This window comes from Oncorhynchus nerka, linkage group LG5, assembly GCF_034236695.1.
Source record: "Oncorhynchus nerka isolate Pitt River linkage group LG5, Oner_Uvic_2.0, whole genome shotgun sequence".
NCBI classification, from domain to species: Eukaryota; Metazoa; Chordata; class Actinopteri; order Salmoniformes; family Salmonidae; genus Oncorhynchus; species Oncorhynchus nerka.
The window spans coordinates 55,623,715-55,648,694 of NC_088400.1; the positions used below are offsets into that span (position 1 = coordinate 55,623,715).

At 43.3% G+C, this 24,980-nt stretch overlaps 1 protein-coding gene and 1 long non-coding RNA gene across 3 annotated transcripts; one reads left to right on the plus strand and one right to left on the minus strand.

Moving 5' to 3' along the window:
* Window positions 1-1,083: 1,083 nt before the first annotated feature.
* On the plus strand, window positions 1,084-24,676 carry LOC115129671 (glutaminase kidney isoform, mitochondrial-like). 2 transcript variants are annotated; one of them, XM_029660279.2, is made up of 17 exons: window positions 1,084-1,767; window positions 6,685-6,781; window positions 7,215-7,333; window positions 9,871-10,000; window positions 10,126-10,205; window positions 10,863-11,026; window positions 12,467-12,525; window positions 18,098-18,130; window positions 18,244-18,302; window positions 18,816-18,882; window positions 19,006-19,056; window positions 20,267-20,443; window positions 20,796-20,927; window positions 21,045-21,137; window positions 21,374-21,435; window positions 21,669-21,809; window positions 22,410-24,676. In XM_029660279.2, the coding sequence occupies exons 1-17, from the start codon at window positions 1,445-1,447 to the stop codon at window positions 22,564-22,566; spliced, it is 1,944 nt and encodes a 647-aa protein (XP_029516139.1). In that variant the 5' UTR covers window positions 1,084-1,444; the 3' UTR covers window positions 22,567-24,676. The 2 variants fall into 2 exon arrangements, with proteins under 2 accessions (XP_029516139.1, XP_064874828.1); XM_065018756.1 differs by lacking the exons at window positions 1,084-1,767; window positions 6,685-6,781; window positions 7,215-7,333 and adding an exon at window positions 8,224-8,230.
* LOC115129672 (uncharacterized) lies at window positions 8,344-12,057 on the minus strand. Its single transcript, XR_003863684.2, has 2 exons — window positions 11,311-12,057; window positions 8,344-10,189 (listed from the first exon to the last, which is right to left on the minus strand). It is a non-coding gene; the product is annotated as an uncharacterized LOC115129672 (long non-coding RNA).
* Window positions 24,677-24,980: the final 304 nt, after the last annotated feature.

Genomic DNA, 24,980 nt, shown 5'->3' on the forward strand with positions numbered 1-24,980 from the left:
TTTTGATTTGTTTAACACTTTTTTGCATACTACATGATTCCATATGAGTTATTTTATAGTTTTGATGTCTTCACGATTAATCTACAATGTAGAAAACAGGAAAAAATGACTTTGGACTGGTACTGTATATATAGTGGCTTCTTCCTTGCTGAACGGCCTTTCAGGTTATGTCGATATAGGACTCGTTTTACTGTGGATATAGATACTTTTGTACCTGTTTCCTCCAGCATCTTCACAAGGTTCTTTGCTGTTATTCTGGGATTGATTTGCACTTTTCGCACCAAAGTACGTTCATCTGTAGGAGACAGAACGCGTCTCCTTCCTGAGCGGTATGACGGCTGCGTGGTCCCATGGGGTTTATACTTGCGTACTATTGTTTGTACAGATGAACGTGGCACCTTCAGACGTTTGGAAATTGCTCCCATGGATGAACCAGACTTGTGGATGTCTTTCTTTTGATTTTCCCATGATGTCAAGCAAAGAGGCACTGCGTTTGAAGGTAAGCCTTAAAATACATTCACAAGTACACCTCCAATTGACTCAAATTATGTCAATTAGCCTATCAGAAGCTTCTAAAGCCATGACGTCATTTTCTGGAGTTTCCCAAGCTGTTTAAAAACACAGTCAACTTAGTGTATGTCAACTTCTGACCCACTGGAATTGTGATACAAGTTAAATAATAAGTTAAATAATCTGTCTGTAAAAAAATGTTCCTATTTCCTCTTTTTATATGTGGACCTGACAGAGACAGTGGAACATTTTGTGGTGTTTTGACAATTGAATGTTCAATATTTTGCCTTTGGAAATTCATTTAAAAGTCTTTAATCATTGTAATGTCATTATTTCATAATGTTTTTAATGTAAAATAAATAAATAATCGAACACCGCGAATTTTTCTTTCGAACCAAAACCAAAGCGACATTAAAAGCAGTAATTGCTCAGCACTAGATGTCTGTCACATCAGAGAGGAAGAGGAAGAGAGAGCCCAACTCCACGGATAATCTGTCTCCCTCCAGCAGGTGGCGTTTTTCCAATGAAAGGATAGGCTGGAGCTAGACGGCCCGGGATGCTGATTTGTGGACAACGACTCCCATTGTCAAGGCGGCGGAGAGACATGTATCTTGTCAGTATATTCATAATCTTCGGTCACATTCACCTGGTACATTTGAAGCCATGATGCACGGGAAATTAGCATGAATGACAGCCAACCAGACCAGCCAATCTGAGGATGATTTAAGTGCTAACAGGAGCCAATAAGAGTATATTTGGGCGTGAATAGATGTTTTTGTCCACTGGAAAACATTTTAAGAATCGTGACTCCCTGTGACTGGACCATTCTTCACGACTAAAACCCAACGCATTTGGGATATATTGCTTCATATTTATTAAATATCTAGCTAGCTGAGTTATAAACCGTTCCACTATTTAGCTTGATAGGATTGAAATGCTACATTTTCGGTCTTCGGTAGTGCTCAAGGAGTTGTTTCAATCCAACCTGAAGCGCCCTTTGACAGGTATAGCCAGAAATACATCACCATCAGTCGCGTATTGCTTTAGCACCGCCTGTACAGATGTCAGATATGTGCCCAAAGTAAAGTGTCTCCAGCATGCGGTTGGATGGAGAGATTCGCCATACACTACCAACGGCCACGGAACTCGGAAGCTCTCCACCAAGAGCGATGACGGTTCGGCCCCACCGCCAACGGACACCAAAAATGACACCGCCACCAGCAATGAAACCGCCACCAAGGAGGCAGCTGCCGAAAAGTGAGTACCGTTAGCTAGCCGGTACAGCTGATAAAGCTATGAAATTATACTTATACTCACATGGACTGAGTCAAGCAAGCTAGATTGGTTTCTAATGAGCTGCAATACATTATGCAGTCCTTATTTGTCTACAGATGTTAACCTGACCTGTGTGTCCTGACAGTTTCAGTTCTTGAAGCGTCAAAGAGACCCATATTACATCAGTCCTGCACACCTGTGCAGCGTCTTTGCTTTTGGTGTTGATACAGCTAGGAGGATATGCATGCATAGATAGGCCTCGCACCTCATGAAATTCATCACGCAGAAGGTCATGCATTCAATTCATTTAGAAGGTTATGCATTCATTTGGGATGTTATGAAATTATATTGTCTATGAAACAGCGCCGTTATAATGTTATTATACCAGTAATAGCCTATAATAACATGACTTTAGAACAGCTCATATCTGGCATGAATAATTGTAAAGCCAGGTACGCTCTTTCAAGCCTTAGCCTATATCAGAAAGGGATTTTCATTTTTTTCATCAATGACACCTGGAGGTCGGTCATCAAGCTGTGATTTAAAAAAAATGTTTGCTAGAGAAAGCTCTCTCCATCTGTTCTCTCTGTTATGAGTGTCATTCTACATGAATACAGAACAGCCTCTGTCATTCTATAGTTTCTTGCAGGCTATATAGCATGGTAATAATGGCATGATAATAACAATTGTTGGGTGTTTCAACAACTTGTGAGTTCTGGACACATCGCTACATTGAAAATCTCCATTTGAGTTGGCATATCATGAGTATATTATCAGATACTGAGTATGTGTTCTCGCTGTGTTAGGCCAGCTGATAAAGTAGGCTATTTATTTACTGCCCTCCTTTGCCAAAGGCAACTGTCCAATATTAGTGCTGTCCATGGTGGCAGGGACCACTTTGCGATTTAAAGAGACCTGTGTTAAGGGTAGGCTATTGAATGACCATTATGAGCAAATCATTTGATCAAATCTCCTCTCAGCCAATCTTGCAGGGTCAGTCACTTTAGAATCCTAGAAGTCTATTACCGTGGAGACAGTCTCAGATCTCCACTGCAGACTGGGCAGAATGGTGCTTGCTGCATCAGAATGGGTAGCTTGGAATTTTGGATCTAGTGTGACAGTCAGTGGGGATTTGGGAATGGGGATGGATGTCATCTAGGGGGCTACCATTTTGGATCTAGTGTGACAGTCAGTGGGGATTTGGGAATGGGGATGGACTTCATCTAGGGGGCTACCATTTTGGATCTAGTGTGACAGTCAGTGGGGATTTGGGAATGGGGATGGATGTCATCTAGGGGGCTACCATTTTGGATCTAGTGTGACAGTCAGTGGGGATTTGGGAATGGGGATGAATGTCATCTAGGGGGCTACCATTTTGGATCTAGTGTGACAGTCAGTGGGGATTTGGGAATGGGGATGGACTTCATCTAGGGGGCTACCATTTTGGATCTAGTGTGACAGTCAGTGGGGATTTGGGAATGGGGATGGATGTCATCTAGGGGGCTACCATTTTGGATCTAGTGTGACAGTCAGTGGGGATTTGGGCATGGGGATGGACATCATCTAGGGGGCTACCATTTTGGAATGATAATGGATGTGGCTTTGCATAGGCTACAGTGTATATTCCCGATGACCGTCTCTTTGACAAAGGATCAGTTTCCTAGCATTTAGGCCTAGCTTTAATATGCTTGGTGGGATCTTAGGAATGGAGGGATCTTACACCCAATTTAGATGTGAAATCATTAGGCCATACCAACTAGTCTGATTGGGGTAATGTTAGTTTATTGCATAATTTCTCACTGCAAAAACATGACTCGGCTAACAATACACTGCTGCCAAAGCATTCCCATCCCCTTGTGCAGCTGTCACACGTGGGCATTGCTACTATTGCCCAAGTCGGGGGCTTTAATTTGAGCATCGTGTCATTGTCACCAATAACTCTTTGACCCTGGGAGAGCTGGTTACAGTGAACAGTAATACTGTAGCCCCAGAGAGGAACACGATAAGATAGTTCTCTCTCTAGACCCAGTTTCTAATCATACATAACATTTGATGGCTCAATTTGATTCAATCTCCCACAGAGGGTTACAGGTATCCTATCCTAATCCTACTCAGTCAACAGTGTGCTGTGAATGGAGTCCCTCTTATGAGAAAAACAAAATAGTCACATGATAATGGGGAAAGGAACTCCTGAGTTTACTCATGCATTTTACTGCAGACGGGTGTAGAGTCGGCCTAGGCTATTAATGCTGCCAGGAATAGGCTCGCTCTCTCCGTCACATCCAGTCAGTTTGCTTTTTCACAGAAAACAAATGCATCTACTGGTAATGATATGCCTCATTGCCCACAGCTTAGCAGGCACCCTTCTTGTTTTATCCATAGTCAATTTGCTTTCGCTGGTGTCAAACCAGCTTTAGTACATTACTGACAACAACAACATCCCGCGTCAGCTTAGGTTCAGTCACAGATACACAAACATTAGGCCTAGTCAGTCCAAATGGGTCCTCTGCTGGAAGGTAGCCTAGGTAGGTCTATAGCTTTGTGCCTAGAGCAGAATTATCAATACACAGTCTGGTCAATTTAAAGGTTTTTCCTTTTCTGGTTTTGCCCTGGGTTGCATTGTGTTAATGTGTGCAGCTGCAGAATATTGTGAGTGAAAATAGATTGAGTCGTTCAGACGCTGCCCTGACTCAGATTGAGTTTTGTGGTTCCCTCTTGTCAACAGACTATTGGAGGTAGTGAAACCAGGCTGGTTTCAACATCTTGGAGGTAGTGAAACCAGGTTGATAAATTGGGTTGAATAAAAATGGTTGCCAAAATGACACCAAGTTGGTTAATGTTTGTGTCAGGCGCAAACATATTCACCAGAGCTCTGCCTTGAAGTTGCAAGCATTTAGGCCTATGACCATGTGATTACTGTCATCTCAAGAATTACAGGCTAACCCACACATTAATTCAATAATTATATTTTGCATAGATTGTTCATTTCATTTGGTCACAGTTTAAGTAGTCACTCTGCCTTGTTTTTGCTTATTGAACTCAACTGAACTCCAGTGTATAAATAGCACAGTAGATGGAACACACTGACTGTAGGCAGTGTGCGGTTGGAGGCCGAGGGTTAGGCTATATGGCGGGCTCCGTGCAGGGCTTCCGACGAGGCACTCTCTCTACATGCTGCACACAGTTGAACTCACAAAGCTGCACGGAGATACAGGTCGAGGCAGTGGAGGGGGGAAGAGAGGGGAGGGAGGAAGGCCAGCTAAGGCTGGGTGAGAATGAATTAACGGAGCATCATCAGCACCAATCCAGATGTTTCACACCTCCTAGTAGCCTGCCTGTTGGGACTTCCTACTATCCTGGGGTGAGGGCAAGGGCTTGGAGACATGAAGCAGAGAGGGTGATGTCCAAATGGGCAGTTTGGAACACAACACACATCCTCAGTTTAATGTTTTGTTTTACACTGTGCTTTGCTGGAAGGGTATAATGATTATTTTTTTCAGGTTCTGCCATGCCATGGTTTTCACTGTTGTTCTGCAGTGTTGGATGTGTCCTAAATATTGAATGTGTATGTTAATCCATTAATCTGTGTCTTATCAGTAGGCCGATCTGCTTGATGATGATGATGATGATGATGCACTACGTCACTTAGTTTGTTCTAATGCCACTCACTTACTCTGCATATTTTCTCTCCTTTTTCGTTTGATCCGCTTGCTTTGCCTTGGTGTGTAAGTATATGTCTCAATTTATTCATTCATTCTCGTGTAGATGTACTGTGGTGTTTCCAGGCTAAGCCTTGCGGCTGCTGAGTGCTCTCTCTTCAATTCTCTACCTCGAAGTGTCCTCAGCCTCTACAAGCGACCGCGCTTGACTTCCCCAGCCGTCCCACCGACCTGTTTGTTCCAGCGTTCCTCTCTGGCAGGCATCAGCAATCCAGAAATGACTCCAGAAATGGACCGAGGACCACAATCAAATAGGCCTTATCAAATCATTTGTCATGGAAATGATAAAGGATCGTAATCATTTAAGAGTAGGAGTCAAAACAAACAAATACGGCTTAAACAACCTCCAAACTGGAAGAGATCCTTTTAAACAACAACAAACTGGAAGATACAGTGCAGTGTCCGGAGTCTGAGTCATTCCTGGGTAGCTGATGAGGGGATTTGACCCTCTACCAAAGTTATTTTTATCAGTTTTTAAACGTTGTGACGTCTTCTTAATCGCTAGGGCAGGCTACGGAGCTGGGTTACTATAGCTCTATTGCCTATTCCCATGATGCATTGCGGGACTGACTGAGCCTGAGCTCCCACCCACCTCCCTCAGAGATCCTATGTGGTGTATGGTGGTTCATGATGAAATACATACACCTCGTTTAGGCCTAACGACAGTATTCCACCTATCTATCTACCTCTAACATACTGTACTAACTCTCCTCTCCCAGAGTGAGTGGAACGGATTTGGAGCTGCTATGCATAATACCTGTCAGTAAATGGGCCAATGACTCACTTCAAGCCCCCGAGTATTAGCTAAAACTTGACACTATAATTTGTAACTGATATGCATGTATTTAAATTGACATAAAACTAACAAAGTCTACCTTATTTATGATTGAAGATCCATGCAAACAAGAATTCAAAAATTCTCTAAACTCTCCTTGAACTATCAGACTGGTGTTTTGGAAGCAGGGTTCAAACCCTTTCCTTAAATCTGGGGCTGTAACCTGAAATACTCACCACCTCTCCTCTACAGTATTATAGCTAGTTAATCCCGGCCCCCTGCTGCTGTTCCCCATTGCCTTTAGAGAACCCTGGCCGTTCCTCACTCCCTGTGTGTGTGTGTGTGTGTGTGTGTGTGTGTGTGTGTGTGTGTGTGTGTGTGTGTGTGTGTGCGTGCGTGCGTCAGGAGAAGGCAGGCAGGCATCCTGCCCAGTCTGGAGGATCTACTCTTCTACACCATCGCCGGGGGCGCTGAAAAAATCCCAGCTCACAAATTCACCACAGTGAGTGTCAGACCAGAGCCAAGCAGGCAGCCACATGGTAGTATAGCAATGGTGCCTGCTGTGTCATGGTTACTGCCACAGCCTTATACGGTATATCTGAATATAATGCTTGTTACTACGCTGGCTGTACCAGGAAGCAATAGCTCACTCATGTATGGCCCCTTGCTCGGGGTGTCATTTATAGAATTAGATTCTTGTCAGATTAGAATTCATTCTATTCTATGGTGAAATGTTGATCTCCTGCTATCTGGCATGGAAGAGCAGTTTATTCAATAGGCCTTATTAGTCTTGACATTTACATTGGATCCTTCAATATGCCATTAAATTGTCAAGTTATAACCTTGTTTATAAGCACTACAAACGTAATAAATGTTTGTAAATGTAATAAACATGATAATCGTCAGCCCCCTGACACGAGCCATGCTTTCTGCAGGCGCTGAAAGCCACAGGGCTTCGGACCGGAGACCCCCGGCTGAAGGAATGTATGGAGAACCTGAAAGTCATCATGAAGACCACGTCAGACGGAAACCTGGACCGACACCTCTTCAAGAAGTAAGACAGTCTAGTACTGGGATGTAGAACAGACGCTAGAAGTAATGTTTATCAAGACTACTTCAAGAAGTAAGACAGTCTAGTACTGGGATGTAGAACAGACGCTAGAAGTAATGTTTATCAAGACTACTTCAAGAAGTAAGACAGTCTAGTACTGGGATGTAGAACAGACGCTAGAAGTAATGTTTATCTAGACGTCTTCAAGAAGTAAGACAGTCTAGTACTGGGATGTAGAACAGACGCTAGAAGTAATGTTTATCTAGACGTCTTCAAGAAGTAAGACAGTCTAGTACTGGGATGTAGAACAGACGCTAGAAGTAATGTTTATCTAGACGTCTTCAAGAAGTAAGACAGTCTAGTACTGGGATGTAGAACAGACGCTAGAAGTAATGTTTATCTAGACGTCTTCAAGAAGTAAGACAGTCTAGTACTGGGATGTAGAACAGACGCTAGAAGTAATGTTTATCTAGACGTCTTCAAGAAGTAAGACAGTCTAGTACTGGGATGTAGAACAGACGCTAGAAGTAATGTTTATCTAGATGTCTTCAAGAAGTAAGACAGTCTAGTACTGGGATGTAGAACAGACGCTAGAAGTAATGTTTATCTAGATGTCTTCAAGAAGTAAGACAGTCTAGTACTGGGATGTAGAACAGACGCTAGAAGTAATGTTTATCTAGACGTCTTCAAGAAGTAAGACAGTCTAGTACTGGGATGTAGAACAGACGCTAGAAGTAATGTTTATCTAGACATCTTCAAGAAGTAAGACAGTCTAGTACTGGGATGTAGAACAGACGCTAGAAGTAATGTTTATCTAGACGTCTTCAAGAAGTAAGACAGTCTAGTACTGGGATGTAGAACAGACGCTAGAAGTAATGTTTATCTAGACCTCTTCAAGAAGTAAGACACTCTAGAGCTGGGTTCTATAACAGGTTAGTTCCAGAACACTCTAGACACTCGACCTAGAATTGAAGGCTTTAGGGGTCTTTTGATATGTCAAGCACTGGTCATCATTTAGTCATTTGTGTGCCTCCTTTATTTAAACACAGTTCGTGTAGGGCCATAACTTATTCAGGTTCCTTAGAAGTATTTGCTCAATGCATTTCAAGTCATGAATTATTCATAGTAGTTCAGCCTTTATAAGGAAGCATGTCATAGCCTAGTCCTTTCAGATTGCCAAGGTCATATCAATCCCGTTCATTTTAAAATATCCTTGTTACAAAAATAATGAATGGCAATTTGTCAAGAGCCTCATCTCTACGATCACAAGAACTGTCCTTTCCAGATCAGCTGATATTTGCTTTAAAAAGATTGTTCCTGTTTACATCCCTAGGACATACCATGTGACATAGCACACATAGCCCAGTGACCGCTTGAGAAACCACTCTGTAGGCAAGCCACCCTGCAGGATACAGATCATAAGACAACACACTAGGAGCTAAACAAACATGCTAGGAGCTGCAGTAGCTTTGACTGGAAGCCATCTGGGAGGCAACGATTTATGGGCAAGAGAAACCTATACAGTAAACGCACCAGTGGGCGCATACAGTAGCAGGGATAGGACAGGGTAAATAGATATCTGATTCTATACAGTAGCAGGGACAGGACAGGGTAAATAGATATCTGATTTTATACAGTAGCAGGGCTAGGACAGGGTAAATAGATATCTGGTTTTATACAGTAGCAGGGATAGGACAGGGTAAATAGATATCTGATTTTATACAGTAGCAGGGATAGGACAGGGTAAATAGATATCTGATTCTATACAGTAGCAGGGATAGGACAGGGTAAATATATATCTGATTCTATACAGTAGCAGGGATAGGACAGGGTAAATAGATATCTGATTCTATACAGTAGCAGGGATAGGACAGGGTAAATAGATATCTGATTTTATACAGTAGCAGGGATAGGACAGGGTAAATAGATATCTGATTTTATACAGTAGCAGGGATAGGACAGGGCAAATAGATATCTGGTTTTATACAGTAGCAGGGATAGGACAGGGTAAATATATATCTGATTCTATACAGTAGCAGGGATAGGACAGGGTAAATAGATATCTGATTCTATACAGTAGCAGGGATAGGACAGGGTAAATAGATATCTGATTTTATACAGTAGCAGGGATAGGACAGGGTAAATAGATATCTGATTCTATACAGTAGCAGGGATAGGACAGGGTAAATAGATATCTGATTTTATACAGTAGCAGGGATAGGACAGGGTAAATATATATCTGATGTCATATAACATCTTATACAAATCTATGAGCTAATTCCTCACAGTTTTCTATTCCCTGTATCATATGTACAATAACAATGTAGTAATATATTCCATTTAGCAGATGCTTTGATCCAAAGCGACTTGCATGCATAGAGTTTCTTATCGGTGGCCCCAGCGGGTATTGAACCCGTGACCCAGGCATTGCAAGTGTCTTGCTCTTCCAACTGAAGCACACAGGACTCCATGTGTTACACTAGTCATAAGGAGACTCTGGTACCTGACATAAAACACCACTGTCTCCTTTTCTCTCCCAGGTGTGTCCAGAGCAACATCGTGCTGCTCACCCAGGCCTTCAGGAAGAAGTTTGTTATCCCCGACTTTGTGTCCTTTGCCTCCGAAATCGACGCTCTCTATGAGAATGCCAAACACCTGGGAGGGGGACAGGTGGGTGAGGGAGAGGCCCCGGGGTCAGTGAGACTGCGTGGTGATGGTGGTGATGATCATTTCCTGATTAAATGCCCATGGGGAATGGTAAGTGTTGATATGTTGCCTTCTTTTCTGTTGCGTAGGTGGCTGACTACATTCCCCAGCTGGCAAGGTTCAGCCCGGACCTCTGGGCCGTGTCCATATGCACTGTGGATGGACAAAGGTACAGCAGCTATAGTCATGTTTCACATGCAGTAAACATGTAGTAGCCTACATTTGTGAAGATGGAACACTTTCCATTTGGATGTACAGTATAGTGTTCCTGTCAAACTGCTTACAGCAGCATTGTGACAATGGCATACACTGTAAAGTAGCTAATTAGTTACCCTACATAATGAGACATTCTTTCGTATTGTTTACATTTTCCTTTGCTTATTGCCTTTATCTCCTGGTCCTCTCCCCCCACTCATCCCCTCTCTCCATCTCTTCTGCTCTCTCTCCATCCCTTCTGCTCTCTCTCCATCCCTTCTGCTCTCTCTCCATCCCCTTCTCTCTCTCTCCATCCCTTCTGCTCTCTCTCCATCCCTTCTGCTCTCTCTCCATCCCTTCTGCTCTCTCTCCATCCCTTCTGCTCTCTCTCCATCCCTTCTGCTCTCTCTCCATCCCCTTCTGCTCTCTCTCCATCCCTTCTGCTCTCTCTCCATCCCTTATGCTCTCTCTCCATCCCTTCTGCTCTCTCTCCATCCCTTCTGCTCTCTCTCCATCCCCTTCTGCTCTCTCCATCCCCTTCTGCTCTCTCTCCATCCCCTTCTGCTCTCTCTCCATCCCCTTCTGCTCTGTCTCCATCCCCTTCTTGCTCTCTCTCCATCCCCTTCTTTAGACACACAGCGGGTGACACCAAAGTCCCGTTCTGCCTGCAGTCGTGTGTAAAGCCTCTGAAGTACGCCATCGCCGTGAACGACCACGGGACAGAGTATGTGCACCGTTTCATCGGCAAAGAGCCCAGCGGTCTGCGCTTCAACAAACTATTCCTTAACGAGGAAGGTGAGGGTCACACGTGTAAAGATATAAAATACTAGAGTGGCTGGTGTCGTAAAACCTACAGAGCTCCAGAATGAGATTCTGTAGTTCTATGGTCGCAGGCAGCACCCGTTTGTCTGGAGCCCCCCTGCTCGCTGTTTGGCTGTTCATTTCACACGCAGAACGCAGAACAGAGGAGTTCGTTACAATGTAGTGCTGCTCAGGTGGTCCTATTTTACTTCAAACCTAGCATACCCTGTGAAAAGATTTAGTCCTTTCATAGAATCATTTATATATTGTATACATACATTGGACAAGGCAGTTGTCCGGGTTGATTGAGAGAAAGTAGTCCCTCTCGGTGGGTTGTCATGTGATTCAATGCAAGGTGATCCAGCCTGTGGTGCAGTCTGTTGCCATGGTACTGTTATGTAATCTTAATGAGAGGTGTTGGTGCAGCCGGATAGAATCAGTACAGAATCAGTACAATGTCCATACGCTCTACTCCATCTGCAATAGTCTACAGTAGACCTGGAGAATAACACCAACCTCATGTATCATATCTTTGATAAGATCCTAATTTAAAGCTGGAATCCGTACTCTGTGAAACGGCCACGTCCGCCCTGCGATATTACAACAACAAAGAAGTTACTTCAAACAACGAACACAGTTTCATTCCCTCTGTCATCGTATGCAATTACCACTCGGTTTCATCAACGAAACGAAAGCAATGACAACAGTGTCAATGTTTCACTTCCTGTGGATTTCGGCTTCACATATGAAGCGCATGCAGAAGCTATATGGAGAGCAGCGGTTGTCAAGCTCTCTCGAATCAAGCCTTGTCTGTTTCAAATCCAATCGAGGCAATGTAACTCATTGCTCTGATTGCTGTGTTGGTTGGCAAATGATGCTATCTGAGCTCTGTAGATTGTGACTCGGGGTTTAGTACAGGGTTTCAGTAAATCCCAGGTCGGTTTTCGGTTTTGATGCACTTTCTCCCATTGGTCATGTTATCTAATCCGTTTATGCAAACTGCTAGCAGTGGTAGCAATGTTGTTTCTTCCTGTTTTTGTGTGTGATTGCATAAGAAGATTCAAAGGGTTTAGGGGAAGGAAAGGGGAAGTGGCATAACACAACAGACCTACAGTACAGCCAGTACTGGGCTGTGAGTTCATGGCTGTGTTCCTCAATATCACTAGTATGGTCTTTAGACTACAAAAGGCAGCCGTGGTCCCATCAGCATTCATTCATTATCCATCTGATTTGTTATTCTGCTCCTTTCCTCACTTCAAGTTCAAAGTTAAATCGAAGTTGCATGATCTTTGGGCATATTTGCCTCTCACATTGAATGTGTCGAGTAGTGTGTGGTGATTGTGAAGAAAATGTAACCTTGCTGTGTATTGTACGTATACTCTGTCCACTGCATTTGTAAACGTGTTGTAATGTAACATACACTGATTTCCACAGATAAACCACATAACCCTATGGTTAACGCCGGCGCTATCGTGTGCACGTCCCTCCTAAAGGTAAATAACGTTTGAAGTTCAGATAATAATGTATGTTTTTTAGAGGGGGAAACATTGGTTTCAAAAAGAAACGCTGACTCATGCCTTTGTTCAGTACTGTGGGTAGTTGTACCAATACTAGGCTACATAATACATAAGGTCGATTCTGTACGTACCTTGTTACCTCTGGAGTGACAAAGTTGCATTGAATTACATTTTAAATACATCAAATAACATGGGGGGGGGACTGCATTGCTTTAGCCAGATTACCAGCTTGCACTGTATTGTATATGGAGAGATTAAGACTATAGATCATCCTGCTGAAAGGGGATTTGTTTGGTGAAAGCATCAGTGAGCTGCCTGCCTCTCAGTTATGCACACAGACAGCACTAGCGTGTCAGGCAACGGGCCTCAGATTGGTCTAACCAGCCCAGCCATATAGATAAAGCCATACATTTAATCATGGGTAAAACTGCTTTGGTATATGAATGAAAGATCAATATGTGGGTGTGTTCTGTGCGTCCATCGCCTGCTTAAATCTTGTGTTTTTGACCAGGCAGAGGCAAAGCTAACCAGGCTGGCTATTGGCTGAGAGGAGTAGAACATCTTTGCTATTGGCTATTAGTCAGGAAGTGATGTTAGAAATAGCTTACTGTACGGGAGCAGTGCACCCTCTGCTGCTGAAACTGTGATCAACTCTCTGTGTGTTAATTATGAGATATTGTAGGGTAAAACGCATTCACCTCCAACGCATTGTAGGTGCCTCGCTGAAGACTAGAACCAAGAGGTGACACATACATGTACGTCGTGTGCATAAGTCTTCTGTAGTGTTGTTACTACATAGAGCACCAGCCCATTTATCATATCAACGTGAGGAACTACGTTTGTTTCATACTATACTTTCAACAGTGACATACCGTAAACTAAGCTTACGATACAAACTCTGTCCAAATGACTTCTCTTTTCACCTTCATTGTATTCAGAGAAATACTGCTGTTAGATCTTCTCTCTTTTTTCTCTGCAGAAACGAGGTTTCATCTCCAATAATTAGTGGCTCCAACCTACTGCAGATACTTTTTCTCTTACTGTTTGTAGCCAAAGCCCATATCTATAGCTCCAGAGGCTAATTCAACAGCACAACTGTCTGCCTTAGATGAAGACAGTTGTAGGCACTAGCTTACCACCTTCAAAACAAGACTAGCACTTTGTTCCATATTTCAACGTAACATGGCACACGGACCCAGATAGATGAGGCCTGGCTACTCATCAATCTCAACCGCAACCAAGCCAAGTTACTGAATGAAGCCTTGAGTTTTCCTGTCTGGTTTGATTTGGGGTTGAACTCTGATGGAAAGGTGCCATGTGATTATCCTGTCTAAGAGTTTATAGGAGTAACACCTATAAGGAATAACAACTCTATAGTAATTAGTGTTAACAATTTATTTTATTGATACTTGTATCATACTGTACACTATGTATATGGTACATAATATGGTACATAGTACAGTACATAAAATATTACACCTAGTGATATACAGATGTAGGATCTTAACTTGAGCCAGTTTGCTACAGCAGGAAAATAATCCTGCAGCAACAGGAAATGTGAATTATTATGTGAATTATAATTAATGGACATTTTTTGTTGATACAGTTTTTGTTCTGGCAAATCAAGTCTTGACATTTTAAAGTGGAAATGACGAACTTTAGAAGCCTTTTTAAACCTTAAATACACTACAAGTTTGCATTTTTTCCTGCAGTGAGTGATAAAAGTAAGATCCTACATCTGTAGCCTATTAGTAATTTGGTTATTTGGATGGCAGTCATTTGACTTGACAGGGTAATGATGTGGTATCTTTCTACTTCAAATCTTCATTATAACCTTAAACCAATCACTGTATAGGTTGCTAATGGTGAGCTCAATAATCAATCCACTGATTGGATGCCCCCACATTCTAATTCTAATCTAATGTATTCAGTAATATAGACCAGATCTGTCTCTCAGAGTGTGGTTCCCGTATGGTAAATCTGGGACTAAACTATGGGAACGTTGTAATGTATTTTTGAAGCCTCGTTTGTGGTTTATTTGTTGTTGCATATTTTACAGCATTAAGATCTGTGGGAAATTATGACCACTGCCACAGGTCAATGACGTTGGTAATTCTTTTACTTAAATTATTTCCCCCATTGAACAACATCTGGATTTGTTAAAAGAAGCTACAGTTGTAGTAGTTGCTATTTGTCACCTGCATTTTACAAACGGTTTACAAACTGCTTATAACCTGGATAATAAACAAAGGCAAAAAAAACAACATGTTTTTCAAAATCATGATACTACAAACATGCCATTTTGTTTTTAGATGATTGATTATTTGTGTTTTAGTGTTTGAATGTTGCTGAATGAGTTTGAACTCCTCTCCTCTTTTGACCTCACCCTCTCACCTTCCCCCTCTACTCACAAGGCAGGCAATACGCTTGACCTCATCTTTACTAGATGCTGTTCTTCCACTAACCTCACTGCAACTCCCCTCCAAGTCTCCGACCACTACCTTGTATCCTTTTCCCTCTTGCTCTCATCCAACACTTCCCACACTGCCCCTACTCGGATGGTATCGCGCCGTCCCAATCTTCGCTCTCTCTCCCCCGCTACTCTCTCCTCTTCCATCCTATCATCTCTTCCCTCTGCTCAAACCTTCTCCAACCTATCTCCTGATTCTGCCTCCTCAACCCTCCTCTCCTCCCTTTCTGCATCCCTTGATTCTCTATGTCCCCTATCCTCCAGGCCGGCTCGGTCCTCCCCTCCTGCTCCGTGGCTCGACGACTCATTGCGAGCTCACAGAACAGGGCTCCGGGCAGCCGAGCGGAAATGGAGGAAAACTCGCCTCCCTGCGGACCTGGCATCCTTTCACTCCCTCCTCTCTACATATTCCTCTTCTGTCTCTGCTGCTAAAGCCACTTTCTACCACTCTAAATTCCAAGCATCTGCCTCTAACCCTAGGAAGCTCTTTGCCACCTTCTCCTCCCTCCTGAATCCTCCTCCCCCTCCCCCTCCTCCCTCTCTGCAGATGACTTCATCAACCATTTTGAAAAGAAGGTCGACGACATCCGATCCTCGTTTGCTAAGTCAAACGACACCGCTGGTTCTGCTCACACTGCCCTACCCTGTGCTCTGACCTCTTTCTCCCCTCTCTCCAGATGAAATCTCGCGTCTTGTGACGGCCGGCCGCCCAACAACCTGCCCGCTTGACCCTATTCCCTCCTCTCTTCTCCAGACCATTTCCGGAGACCTTCTCCCTTACCTCACCTCGCTCATCAACTCATCCCTGACCGCTGGCTACGTCCCTTCTGTCTTCAAGAGAGCGAGAGTTGCACCCCTTCTGAAAAACCTACACTCGATCCCTCCGATGTCAACAACTACAGACCAGTATCCCTTCTTTCTTTTCTCTCCAAAACTCTTGAACGTGCCGTCCTTGGCCAGCTCTCCCGCTATCTCTCTCAGAATGACCTTCTTGATCCAAATCAGTCAGGTTTCAAGACTAGTCATTCAACTGAGACTGCTCTTCTCTGTATCACGGAGGCCCTCCGCACTGCTAAAGCTAACTCTCTCTCCTCTGCTCTCATCCTTCTAGACCTATCGGCTGCCTTCGATACTGTGAACCATCAGATCCTCCTCTCCACCCTCTCCGAGTTGGGCATCTCCGGCGCGGCCCACGCTTGGATTTGCGTCCTACCTGACAGGTCGCTCCTACCAGGTGGCGTGGCGAGGATCTGTCTCCTCACCACGCGCTCTCACCACTGGCGTCCCCCAGGGCTCTGTTCTAGGCCCTCTCCTATTCTCGCTATACACCAAGTCACTTGGCTCTGTCATAACCTCACATGGTCTCTCCTATCATTGCTATGCAGACGACACACAATTAATCTTCTCCTTTCCCCCTTCTGATGACCAGGTGGCGAATCGCATCTCTGCATGTCTGGCAGACATATCAGTGTGGATGACGGATCACCACCTCAAGCTGAACCTCGGCAAGACGGAGCTGGTCTTCCTCCCGGGGAAGGACTGCCCATTCCATGATCTCGCCATCACGGTTGACAACTCCATTGTGTCCTCCTCCCAGAGCGCTAAGAACCTTGGCGTGATCCTGGACAACACCCTGTCGTTCTCAACTAACATCAAGGCGGTGGCCCGTTCTTGTAGGTTCATGCTCTACAACATCCGCAGAGTACGACCCTGCCTCACACAGGAAGCAGCGCAGGTCCTAATCCAGGAACTTGTCATCTCCCGTCTGGATTACTGCAACTCGCTGTTGGCTGGGCTCCCTGCCTGTGCCATTAAACCCCTACAACTCATCCAGAACGCCGCAGCCCGTCTGGTGTTCAACCTTCCCAAGTTCTCTCACGTCACCCCGCTCCTCCGCTCTCTCCACTGGCTTCCAGTTGAAGCTCGCATCCGCTACAAGACCATGGTGCTTGCCTACGGAGCTGTGAGGGGAACGGCACCTCAGTACCTCCAGGCTCTGATCAGGCCCTACACCCAAACAAGGGCACTGCGTTCATCCACCTCTGGCCTGCTCGCCTCCCTACCACTGAGGAAGTACAGTTCCCGCGCAGCCCAGTCAAAACTGTTCGCTGCTCTGACCCCCCAATGGTGGAACAAACTCCCTCACGACGCCAGGACAGCGGAGTCAATCACCACCTTCCGGAGACACCTGAAACCCCACCTCTTTCAGGAATACCTAGGATAGGATAAAGTAATCCTTCTCACCCCCCCCCTTAAAAGATTTAGATGCACTATTGTAAAGTGGCTGTTCCACTGGATGTCTTAAGGTGAACGCACCAATTTGTAAGTCGCTCTGGATAAGAGCGTCTGCTAAATGACTTAAATGTAATGTAATGAATGTATTTAACTGGTTTATTTGCACTATTTGTATTATTAGAGTTAAATATAACATTTCCTTTCTGTAGTACCTCCTCTCCTCAGCTTACACTACATATCCCAGAAGTCAGTGTGTTCCACAATATTAAGGGAGGACATCACTAATTAATCTGCACATATAGATCCATAACCTTCTACATCACACAGGATCAGCCACACACTAGCAAACATCACTAACTTTCAACAGACACTCAGACACCCCTACAGTACATAGGCTACTTGCACTACTACAGATTAACTTCACGTATGCCTGTCTATGCAGAATTGCAGATATAAGGAATTGCATTTACCTGTGGTGCGTTTTATCCCCATAACAGTCTGGTATAATGGCCTACACATTGTTTTCCTGATTGTCTTTTGGTAGATTATTTTCTCATTTCAAAACCCTTGACTCTTTAATTAGGGATTCATTTCATCTCCATCTAGCTACTTGCCCAGTAATCCTAAATATTTTTTATATTAGGACTAAATGTATTGTCTTTAGGGTACATACTGTTTTTGTCTAATGATTATTGCTAGGTTTTGTAACGATGTTGGTAATGTGATCTAGGAATAATTTAAATTTGTCATAAGGTATTCCCACTAGCTAGGCAATATACAATATACTGTACATCTAATGAATGTAGTCATTCATACTTATGTGATCTTCTGTTTCTCTTTTAGCAAGGGGCAAGCAACGCTGAGAAATTTGATTATGTAAGTAACGCTACCCAGTTCTTTTATGTTTAGACCGACGCTGCGCTGACTGTTTGAGATGATGGTCTTTGTTATGATGGGTACACTTTGACCTTTTGGACTTTGTATTGCAGGTCATGAACTTCATGAACAAGCTGGCAGGAAACGAGTATGTGGGTTTCAGCAATGCCACGTGAGTTCTCAAGATGAAGAACTGGGGTTGTGGTTTGGTTCAGCACCTTGGGCTCACCACCATTGGCCAGGTGCCATGCCTTAGTTATTCATCAGTGTTGTTTTCATCAATCGCATTTTTAGTACGATTATCAGTTTCAGACAGTACTTTATTCTGCTTTAGAATAACATCACAAAAACAACAACCATAGAGATAAATCTTGACCTGGACAACATCAAAAACCATAGGGGAAGTAGGGGTGCTGAATTCATACAATTCTCAAAAGTAGTCAACTGTAGTCCTGTGTTAGCAGACCGATATAGCTAGCGTTTTCTGTTGCACCGCCACCGCCCCCACCCCCAAACGACTTCCCGCGGCTATGTCAACAACAAATAGCGGCTATGTCAACAACACAAATAGCTTTACTGGTTTGGGAAGTAGAATTGGATTTCAAATTGGAATTGAACTTAGTTGAAACAGAACTCCGAACTTCGAATGTTCCAGTTAACTAACAACACAACTCTCTGCACCCAGATTCCAGTCAGAGAGGGAGTCTGGAGATCGGAACTTTGCTATTGGCTACTACCTGAAGGAGAAGAAGGTTGGCGACAGCTGAAACAAGCGCACACATTGTACATCAATCAAATGTACCTTTCCTAGATCACTGAAGACATTTTTACTAGGCATTGTCTGACTGTCAAATCAAATCACTGTTTCTTTCTAGTGCTTTCCAGAGGGGACAGACATGACCTCCATTTTAGACCTCTACTTCCAGGTGAGTATTTGTATTTGGCAGCAGCTACTCTTCCTGGGGTCCAAACACATTAAGGCACTTACATCACACATAAAACAAAAAGATAAAACAGTATTCACATAACATTATTACGCCACTACATATCTACAGTACAAAATGTCTAATACCACCATGCAACAATATTACAATGTACGTGTGTGCTAGCGTGTGTGTGTGTGTATTGCGGGTCTGTACCTGTGTGTGAGTCTCTTCACAGTCCCTGCTGTTCCATAAGGTGTATTTTCATCTGTTCATCTGTTACCTGACTTGGAATAGAGTTCCATGTAGTCATGGCTCTATGTAGTACTGTGCGCCTCCCATAGTCTGTTCTGGACTTGGGGGTTGTGAAGAGACCTGTGGTGGCATGTCTTGTGGGGTATGAAGGGGTGTCCGAGCTGTGTGCTAGTAGTTTAAAACAGACAGCTCGGTGCATTCAGCTTGTCAACACTTCTTACAGAACCAAGTAGTGATGGAAGTCAATCTCTCCTCCACTTTGAGCCGTGAGGATTTACATGCATATTATTGATGTTAGCTTTCTGTGTACATTTAAAGGCTAGCCGTGCCTCCCTGTTCTGAGCCAATTGTAATTTTCTTAAATCCCTATTTGTGGCACCTGACCACACGACTGAAAAGTAGTCAGGCTCCTGTAGGACCTGCTTTGTTGATAATGTTATTAAGAAGGCAGAGTAGCACTTTATTATGGACAGACTTCTCCCCATCTTAGCTACTGTTGTATCAACATGTTTTGACCATGACGGTTTACAATCCAAGCAGTTTAGTCACCTCAGCTTTCTCAGTTTCCACATTATTCGTTGCGAGATTTAGGGTTTAGTGATTGATTTGTCCCAAATACAATGCTTATAGTTTTTGAAATATTTAGGTCTAATTTATTCCTTGCAACCCATTCTGAAACTAACTGCAGCTGCATTGTTAAGTGTTGCAGTGATTTCACTCGCTTTAGTAGCTGACGTGTGTAGTGTTGAGTCATCTGTATACATAGACAACACTGGCTGTGATGACAGTGTATGTATGTATGGTGAATTGGTGTGGGAATCGAGTGAGCATTTTTTTCTGAACATGGTTCAAGTTTGAAGCTGTATCATTTCACTGGAGAAGCATCCTGTTTGTGTTTTTCTCACTCTGTCAGCTGTTATTCCCGATGGTATATTAACAGTTTTCTATTCTACTCCAGCTGTGCTCCATCGAGGTGACCTGTGAAAGCGCTAGCGTCATGGCGGCCACCCTGGCCAACGGCGGCTTCTGTCCAATCACAGGCGAGCGCGTGCTGGGCCCGGAGGCGGTACGGAACACCCTGAGCCTAATGCACTCATGCGGCATGTACGACTTCTCGGGACAGTTCGCTTTCCACGTGAGTCTCCCAAGTTCCTTCCTTCAATACTTGTATTTGTTGATTTGACAGGGACCATGTACAACAGACTTTGCACCAGATTTGAGTTAGAATTCCCATTTCCAGTCCCCTTTATTTTCCTAGCCTCCCCCCCCCTAGTTTAGCATTGTTTCCTACTGTCTGTTTGGCCTGCTGCTCTTTGTCGTTGTTCCCACTGTGTCTCCAGTCTGACACCGTTTAAGCATTACACATTACACTGCAGTTCCTACTCTATGATGTTTGTCCATCCACTGCTGTTCATTTATTGCTGTCATGTTTTGACACTGTTGTCTGCACTCCCTGTTAACCTCTTCCTCTATGCTGTCTCTGGCAGGTTGGACTTCCAGCGAAGTCGGGCGTGGCAGGGGGCATCCTGCTGGTGGTGCCCAATGTCATGGGTATCATGTGCTGGTCCCCTCCCCTGGACAAGCTGGGTAACAGTGTACGAGGAATTCAGTTCTGCACGGTACGAGAAGCTGATAGGTTTTCACTCTGTTGTCTCTCTGTCACTGATCTAATTCATTGATTGATTGATGATTAGAAAAGCAGCAGAAAGCCTGACAGGGATTTGCTCTGGTTCCAGGATCTGGTGTCCCTTTGCAACTTCCACAACTACGACAACCTGAAGCACTTTGTCAAGAAGCTGGATCCTCGCAGGGAGGGCGGAGACCAAAGGGTGAGCCGAGTTTTACTGGGAGCCTCTCGCTCCTTCTCCGCTCTTTTTCTACGTTCCCTACGTTCACCAAGGTGCCTCCATGTACATGTAGTCGACGTATTCCCTTGAAAAGGCTGTCGTTGGACTGAGTGTTTTTTTTTAAAGACACAGTGCCATCCACTGGAAGATGCTGATAGTGCTAAAGGAAAGTGGTTGACGTGCAAACTGACGCCAGCTGCCTCTCTGTTGTCTTTCAGGTGAAGTCGGTCATCAATCTTCTCTTTGCTGCGTACACTGGCGATGTGTCTGCACTGAGGAGGTACACAGCACTGCATTATCTCCATGTTGAACAACAAGGCCTTGAAAATAAGCCATGAAAGGAAATATGTCATGTTTTGACATCTTTGGAGAGTAAATTCCAAATATGTCCCTGTGTCAGACCGAGACCTTGTGAGGTTTCCCTGTGTGTCTACTTGGGGACTAGAGGTGGTGTGTGCACTATTTTGGCTGCCGTACTGTGCTCATCACTGTCCTTCTGTGGAATGTGTCCAGGTTTGCTCTGTCTTCCATGGACATGGAGCAGAGGGACTATGACTCCAGGACAGCCCTCCATGTGGCTGCAGCAGAAGGACATGTGGAGGTGGTCAAGTTCCTGTTGGAGGCATGCAGGGTCAACCCTGTTCCCAAAGACAGGTGAGTTTAGATTCAATGGCCCTCAAAGACCACCCAGTGTCTGTCAATGTAGCTAAGGTTCAATGTCTCCAATGGACGAGAAGACATATTTACAACCAGTGTCTTGTCTGTAACCAGTTTTCCATCCCACTTTTTTATGAGAGTACATGTCGGATAAGAAATGTCACGACAGGCCGAATGAAAACAGCAAATGTGTCAGTAAGCTTTCCAAATGTCAACAAACCAAAAACAAGATGGGGAAACATGGAGCCACACAAGGATATGTTGTGTGGTCCTCCCGTTACGACTTGGGAAAGCATGCAGTTTATTAGGCTACAGGTGAAATAAGTTATAATGAACTTCACAGGGTGGTAAAAGTGCATGGTGATGAGCTTGACATACATGTATATATTACCTCAATTACCTCGGCTAACCGGTGCCTCCCCCCCGCGCATTGACTCTGTACCACGCATTGACTCTGTAAAATGCACACATTTTATTTATGCAGATTTGAGAATATTTGTATGAAAATCTGTCGCCAATTGGATGGAAACGTAGCTCATGTAAAACGTGTCCATTTAAAGAGCCGTGTTTACAATGTCTCTTGTCTGTTCCATCAAGGTGGGGTAACACACCGATGGAAGAGGCAGTGCACTTTGGACACCACGACGTTGTGACCATGCTCCAGGACTACAACAACAAGTACAGTCCACCGGGGGGCGCCACTGAGGACAAAGAGAAGGAGATAGCGGAGAAGAACATTGACGGCCTACTATGAGCCAATTAATACTCTTATCTATCCATAGAAATGAAATAACTAGAACGGACGTTCCCATTGAAATTATATATATATATATATATATATATATATATATATATATATATATATATATATATACACATGTGATCTGAGAGGCTTGGTTCTTTCCAGTCATTCTATTTCTATGGCCCCATTAACTATCTGGAAGACTTACTGTAAGTGTGTGGTCCATTTGTCACGTCAGTGGTAGGTCACATATACTGTTGATAGTACTGTATTTTTGATTTTGTATAAAAGTATTGTATTTCTGTCATTTGAAAGACGACAATGTGTTTAAAATATATATATATATTGAGCTTTGACTTTTTCCCAGATGTTTTTAGTTTTTCGGTTGTTTCCTTTCGCTTCGCTTTTTTTATGTCGTACTGCGCAATTCTCCCTCAGTGTGTGTCGGCACTATGTGGAATGTATTTTCTACATTTAAATGCACAAAACATTTCTCTTTATGTACAACAGTGTGTAAAACCTGAACGTATGCATCAGATAACGTGTACATTTATGTCATGTGTGTATATCCCTGAAATTAATATAATGTCAGAGGTAGATGGATTCAGTGTAAATACTATTTTATCTGTAGTGAAATCAAGTGACTCTCACTGGCACAGCTTTTGAAGGAAATGGGTAGAAATGGGTCCACACACTGTGCATTAGGCTTAAGTTTGTCTCTATTGATGAGGCAGAATGCATGACATAAACTATTCCACATGTTCACAGATCTAGGGAGCCTGGTTGCAAATCTGTTTGTGCTGTATATGACACTGGCTATTCAGTTGGCTATACAGGCCAGAGAGATCTGGGACCAGGTTATCTATGATTTAAGACCTCTGGTCTTTTAATTTAGGCCCAGGAGCTTCATATGAATTCAAAGTATTGCATTATGTGTAATGAGTTTGGTTTTGTTGGTTTGCTATTCGATAGCTAGACATTTTTGCACCTTTTTCTCCAAAATAACACTTTTTTTTTATTGATTGTTCTATAACCTTATTTTAATTTGGAGTAGAAAGGGGGTTATTTATTTAGGTGTCAGCCAAAGCTTTTCTGTACGTTTGCGCCACCTGATAATGAAGTCTAGTCGGTGACTTAAAAAAAAGAGAGGATATCACACGCCTCAGGAGCCACAGGAGCAATACAATACAATTCAACCAGCAGCCATGTGCTCTTTACAGACATGTTTCCCACCTGTGCTAAGTCAAATTTTAGGGCAAAACATAAAACCCTTCGAAACATTGATTTATCACTTCATGGATACAGCCGTGTCAATGGTGTTACTATTATGATTTGTGACACGTTTTATTTATTTGTCAGATGTATTTTTTTACATTGATTTTATCATCAGTTATAGACAGTGCATTACACTTTGATGAATGTTTTTGGTTCAGAACAACTCCACAGAGGTGGACTTTAAATCTCGCCATACTCACCCAAATGCCTCGTTTGGGTAGAGATAAAATAGTTATCCTTATGGGCCTATATGAAAGCAGAACACTAAGACGATCCTACATACAGCTAATGGAGCACTTTTTATGCAGAGATACGCATATTGATTGTTTAACTGTTTAGAGTGTAAAAGTGTTAAATAGACGTAAGGGTATACTTAAAGTCAGGTTAGTTTGGTGAGAACTAGTCTGTGTGTATTTGTTTGTGTCATTGACTATGCGAGGGACAGCCACGACAAATCTGGTAATGACAGAGGACATTGCCATCAAAATCCCTACTCAATTGTGCTGAAAGTACTAAGGCAACCTGTGATTTGATGAATGGATATATGTTTATTGACTAACTCATCTCAAGTGTTCAGTGTTGCATTCATTGGATTTGACTTGACTTGGTCTTCCCAGTCCCTGTTGCACAGGAAGCCTCGTACGTATGAGTGTTTATTGTTCACCTGTGTAGGTGCAGGTCATCTTCAACATTAGCTAATTATTTTCAATGTACCACAGGTGTACACTGATGGCATCAGTTTGTTTGTTTTCATTCAAGTATATCCGCTTCAGCTGAGTGTTGCAGGCAAAGGAGAAATATTTATTTCAATTATCAAACAATGAATAAATAAATAACTTTAAATATGGATATCTCCCTTTACTCCCACTCTATATTCTTGAATATAGGCATGTGAAGACTTGGGTATCTTCATTAATTAATTCCATAAATGTTACAAATTATCACCAAATTAACACCAAGGTATGAATTGTTTCCAGCACAGTGAGGACTACATGATTATTCTTACTGTCATTTTATTTACAGCGGCAGTTTATAATTTAATATATTTAAAACTTGTGTCTGAGAGAATTTTATTGTCTAAAGAGATAGCCTTGAATTGTACACAGCATCTCCCTCACCCTATCTTGGTTCTTGCAGGTGGCTGTGACCTC